The sequence below is a fragment of the Nerophis lumbriciformis genome, linkage group LG32, assembly GCF_033978685.3.
Source record: "Nerophis lumbriciformis linkage group LG32, RoL_Nlum_v2.1, whole genome shotgun sequence".
NCBI classification, from domain to species: Eukaryota; Metazoa; Chordata; class Actinopteri; order Syngnathiformes; family Syngnathidae; genus Nerophis; species Nerophis lumbriciformis.
In genome coordinates, this window is record NC_084579.2 from 964354 (window position 1) to 969963 (window position 5610).

At 38.8% G+C, this 5610-nt stretch overlaps 1 protein-coding gene across 4 annotated transcripts in view; it reads left to right on the plus strand.

The window, feature by feature from the left end:
* The window catches only part of ankrd22 (ankyrin repeat domain 22), a 19046-nt gene continuing 13436 nt past the window's right edge, over positions 1-5610 (plus strand). Inside the window, exons 1-4 of one of the 4 annotated variants that reach the window (XM_061981204.2) lie at positions 1-182; positions 385-444; positions 2023-2214; positions 4458-4565. In XM_061981204.2, the coding sequence (XP_061837188.1) occupies positions 424-444; positions 2023-2214; positions 4458-4565 (321 nt within the window). In that variant the 5' untranslated portion in view covers positions 1-182; positions 385-423. Of the gene's footprint in view, positions 208-384; positions 445-2022; positions 2215-4457; positions 4566-5610 lie in introns of all 4 variants that reach the window. The other 3 variants (XM_061981203.2, XM_061981202.2, XM_061981205.2) reach the window with 3 other exon arrangements.

A 5610-nucleotide genomic window follows, 5' to 3' on the forward strand; every position in this document is an offset into this window, starting at 1 on the left:
TAGTCTTTGTGAGTCCTTTTAGTCTTTGTGACATCTTTGAGTGTTTGTGAGTCCTTTGAGTCTTTGTGACATCTTTGAGTCTTTGTGCCAGTCAGTCTCTCTTTCTGCCTTCACATGGCATCAAAAATGTTGACTCATACCGGAAGTAGACAACAGACCAAACGAGACACTTCAAAATAAAAGTATGCCCACAAACTGAAGAAAAAGGCATGAAATGACTTTAATCATAGTAACTTCAATATAATCTTCTTATGAACTTTTATGCATTTTGATTTGAATTCCCTTTTTATGAACTTAACTTATTATTCTGTTTTTAGAGAAATAAAACAAATTATAATAATTATTAGTAGCAACAGTTACAGCTCTCTTATTTTGAAAATGTAGGGCGTGTTGCAGACTCGTCAGGTGTTGGTGCTGGCAGACATGGGACAGGTGTACTCGCAGGTAACAGCTTTCCTTTTTCTTTCAAACTTTTCATTGAATGATTGAAACTTTTATTAGTAGATTGCACAGTGAAGTACATATTCTATTTTATTAGTAGATTGTACAGTGAAGTACATATTCCGTACAATTGACCACTAAATGGTAACACCCCAATAAGTTTTTACACTTGTTTAAGTCGGGGTCCACTTAAATTGATTCATGATACAAATATATGCTATCATATATACTAACATCATAATACAGTCATCACACAAGATCATCATCAGGGTGTATACATTGAATTATTTACATTATTTACAATTCGGGGTGTGGGATATGGAGGGGGGGGGGGGGTAAGTTTGGTTGTTATCATCAGTCATCAACAATTGAGAACAGAGAAATGGACATTGAAAGAGTGTAGGTGTGACTTGGTAGGATATGGACAGCAAGTAGTGGACATAGAGAGAGAGAGAGAGAGAGAGAGAGAGAGAGAGAGAGAGAGAGAGAGAGAGAGAGAGAGAGAGAGAGAGAGAGAGAGAGAGATCAGAAGGCATAAGAATTTGATTATTTACAATCCGGGGAGGTGGGATGTGGAAGGGAGGGTGTTAGTTTAGGGTTGAAGTTGCCTGAAGGTGTTCTTTTAGTGTGCTTTTGAAGGAGGATAGAGATGCCCTTTCTTTTCCACCTGTTGGGAGTGCATTCCACATTGATGTGGCATAGAAGGAGAATGAGTTAAGACCTTTGTTAGATGGGAATGTGGGTTTAACGTGGTTAGTGGAGCTCCCCCTGGTGTTGTGGTTATGGCGGTTAAGGAAGTAGTTTGACATGTACTTGAGTATCAGGGAGGTGTAGCGGATTTTATAGACTAGGCTCAGTGCAAGTTGTTTGACTCTGTCCTCCACCCTGAGCCAGCCCACTTTGGAGAAGTGGGTAGGAGTGAGGTGTGATCTGGGGTGGAGGTCTAGAAGTCATCTGACTAGCTTGTTCTGGGATGTTTGGAGTTTAGATTTGAGGGTTTTGGAGGTGCTAGGGTACCAGGAGGTGCATGCGTAATGGAAAAAGGGTTGAACGAGAGTTCCCGCCATAATCCTCATGGTGCTTTTGTTGACCAGAGAGGAGATTCTGTAGAGAAATCTTGTTCGTTGGTTGACCTTTTTGATGACCTTGGTTGCCATTTTATCACAGGAAAGATTAGCCTTTCCTTTCAAACTTCCCAATGAAGGATTGTTAACAACAATAAGCTCATAAAACACTTTATTTATTTGGACTCATGTTATGCTGGAACATTGCGTGCGCGTGCATGGTGCTGGTCAAACTGCTCGAGTGAGTATGCTAATGAGATGGTAATGAGATGGTAATGGGTGTGGCAGGCAGCATGTCAGTATGTGTACTCACTCATCATGTTATGCTGGAACATTGCGTGCGCATGCATGGTGCTGGTCAAACTGGTAGAGTGAGTATGCTAATGAGATGGTAATGAGCTGCTAATGAGATGCTAATGAGATGGTAATGAGATGGTAATGAGATGGTAATGAGCTGCTAATGAGATGGTAATGAGATGGTAATGAGATGTTAATGAGATGGTAATGGGTGTGGCAGGCAGCATGTCAGTATGCGTACCAGGGAGACATGGATGGTCTGAGTGGCGTCCTGAGCGCCCAGCCTGCCGTCATCAACCTGCAGGATGACATCACGGGGGACACGCCCCTCATCGCCGCCTGTCGCCATAGCAACTTGAGCACCGTCCGCTTCCTGCTAGACAAGGGAGCTGACCCGGGCCTTCGCAATAAGGTCAAATATCTTCTTCTTCTTCTTCTTCTTCTTCTTCTTCTTCTTCTTCTTCTTCTTCTTCTTCTTCTTGTGTAGCATTACTCTTCTTCTTCTTCTTCTTCTTCTTCTTCTTCTTCTTCTTCTTCTTCTTCTTCTTCTTCTTCTTCTTGTGTAGCATTACTCTTCTTCTTCTTCTTCTTCTTCTTGTGTATCATTACTCTTCTTCTTCTTCTTCTTCTTCTTCTTCTTGTGTAGCATTACTCTTCTTCTTCTTCTTCTTCTTCTTCTTCTTCTTCTTCTTCTTCTTCTTCTTCTTCTTCTTCTTGTGTAGCATTACTCTTCTTCTTCTTCTTCTTCTTCTTGTGTATCATTACTCTTCTTCTTCTTCTTCTTCTTCTTCTTCTTGTGTAGCATTACTCTTCTTCTTCTTCTTCTTCTTCTTCTTCTTCTTCTTCCTCTTCTTGTGTATCATTACTGTTCTTCTTCTTCTTGTGTATCATTACTGTTCTTCTTCTTCTTCTTCTTCTTCTTCTTCTTGTGTATCATTACTGTTCTTCTTCTTCTTGTGTATCATTACTGTTCTTCTTCTTCTTGTGTATCATTACTGTTCTTCTTCTTCTTGTGTATCATTACTCTTCTTCTTCTTCTTGTGTATCATTACTGTTCTTCTTCTTCTTGTGTATCATTACTCTTCTTCTTCTTGTGTATCATTACTCTTCTTCTTCTTGTGTATCATTACTGTTCTTCTTCTTCTTGTGTATCATTACTGTTCTTCTTCTTGTGTATCATTACTGTTCTTCTTCTTCTTGTGTATCATTACTGTTCTTCTTCTTGTGTATCATTACTCTTCTTCTTCTTCTTGTGTATCATTACTGTTCTTCTTCTTCTTGTGTAGCATTACTCTTCTTCTTCTTGTGTATCATTACTCTTCTTCTTCTTCTTGTGTATCATTACTCTTCTTCTTCTTCTTGTGTATCATTACTGTTCTTCTTTTTGTGTATCATTACTGTTCTTCTTCTTATTGTGTATCATTACTCTTCTTCTTCTTCTTGTGTATCATTACTGTTCTTCTTCTTGTTGTGTATCATTACTGTTCTTCTTCTTCTTGTGTATCATTACTCTTCTTCTTCTTCTTGTGTATCATTACTGTTCTTCTTCTTCTTGTGTATCATTACTGTTCTTCTTCTTCTTCTTGTGTATCATTACTGTTCTTCTTCTTCTTGTGTAGCATTACTCTTCTTCTTCTTCTTCTTGTGTATCATTACTGTTCTTCTTCTTCTTGTGTATCATTACTGTTCTTCTTCTTCTTCTTGTGTATCATTACTGTTCTTCTTCTTCTTGTGTAGCATTACTCTTCTTCTTCTTCTTCTTGTGTATCATTACTGTTCTTCTTCTTCTTGTGTATCATTACTGTTCTTCTTCTTCTTGTGTAGCATTACTCTTCTTCTTCTTCTTCTTGTGTATCATTACTGTTCTTCTTCTTCTTGTGTATCATTACTGTTCTTCTTCTTGTGTAGCATTACTCTTCTTCTTCTTCTTCTTCTTGTGTATCATTACTGTTCTTCTTCTTCTTGTGTATCATTACTGTTCTTCTTCTTGTGTAGCATTACTCTTCTTCTTCTTGTTGTGTATCATTACTGTTCTTCTTTTTGTGTATCATTACTGTTCTTCTTCTTGTTGTGTATCATTACTGTTCTTCTTCTTGGTTTGTATCATTACTGTTCTTCTTCTTGTTGTGTATCATTACTGTTCTTCTTCTTGTTGTGTATCATTACTCTTCTTCTTCTTGTTGTGTATCATTACTGTTCTTCTTCTTGTTGTGTATCATTACTGTTCTTCTTCTTGGTTTGTATCATTACTGTTCTTCTTCTTGTTGTGTATCATTACTCTTCTTCTTCTTGTTGTGTATCATTACTGTTCTTCTTCTTGTTGTGTATCATTACTGTTCTTCTTCTTGGTTTGTATCATTACTGTTCTTCTTCTTCTTGTGTATCATTACTGTTCTTCTTCTTGGTTTGTATCATTACTGTTCTTCTTGTTGTGTATCATTGTTGTTCTTGATATGTATCATTACTGTTGTTCTTGTTCTTGTTGTGTATTGTTAATTCTTGTTGTTCTTGTTGTGTATCGTTACTGTTCTTGTTGTGTATCATTACTGTTGTTGTTCTTGTTGTGTATCGTTACTGTTCTTGTTGTGTATCATTACTGTTGTTGTTGTTGTTGTGTATTGTTGTTATGTAATGTTGTTGTGTATTGTTGTGTAGAAGCATCGTACGTGTCTACACTATGTTGCCAAACAGAACCTTTCTCTACTGGATCATCTCATCATCCTCATCCTCATGCCCGTATTCCTCATGGGCTACTTCCTCATGGTATGTACTACATGCTAAGTACTTCCTCATGCTATGTACTACATGCTACTTCCTCATGGTATACAGGTAAAAGCCAGTAAATTAGAATATTTTGAAAAACTTGATTTATTTCAGTAATTGCATTCAAAAGGTGTAACTTGTACATTATATTTATTCATTGCACACAGACTGATGCATTCAAATGTTTATTTCATTTAATTTTGATGATTTGAAGTGGCAACAAATGAAAATCCAAAATTCCGTGTGTCACAAAATTAGAATATTACTTAAGGCTAATACAAAAAAGGGATTTTTAGAAATGTTGGCCAACTGAAAAGTATGAAAATGAAAAATATGAGCATGTACAATACTCAATACTTGGTTGGAGCTCCTTTTGCCTCAATTACTGCGTTAATGCGGCGTGGCATGGAGTCGATGAGTTTCTGGCACTGCTCAGGTGTTATGAGAGCCCAGGTTGCTCTGATAGTGGCCTTCAACTCTTCTGCGTTTTTGGGTCTGGCATTCTGCATCTTCCTTTTCACAATACCCCACAGATTTTCTATGGGGCTAAGGTCAGGGGAGTTGGCGGGCCAATTTAGAACAGAAATACCATGGTCCGTAAACCAGGCACGGGTAGATTTTGCGCTGTGTGCAGGCGCCAAGTCCTGTTGGAACTTGAAATCTCCATCTCCATAGAGCAGGTCAGCAGCAGGAAGCATGAAGTGCTCTAAAACTTGCTGGTAGACGGCTGCGTTGACCCTGGATCTCAGGAAACAGAGTGGACCGACACCAGCAGATGACATGGCACCCCAAACCATCACTGATGGTGGAAACTTTACACTAGACTTCAGGCAACGTGGATCCTGTGCCTCTCCTGTCTTCCTCCAGACTCTGGGACCTCGATTTCCAAAGGAAATGAAAAATTTGCATGGTTGGGTGATGGTTTGGGGTGCCATGTCATCTGCTGGTGTCGGTCCACTCTGTTTGCTGAGATCCAGGGTCAACGCAGCCGTCTACCAGCAAGTTTTAGAGCACTTCATGCTTCCTGCTGCTGACCTGCTCTATG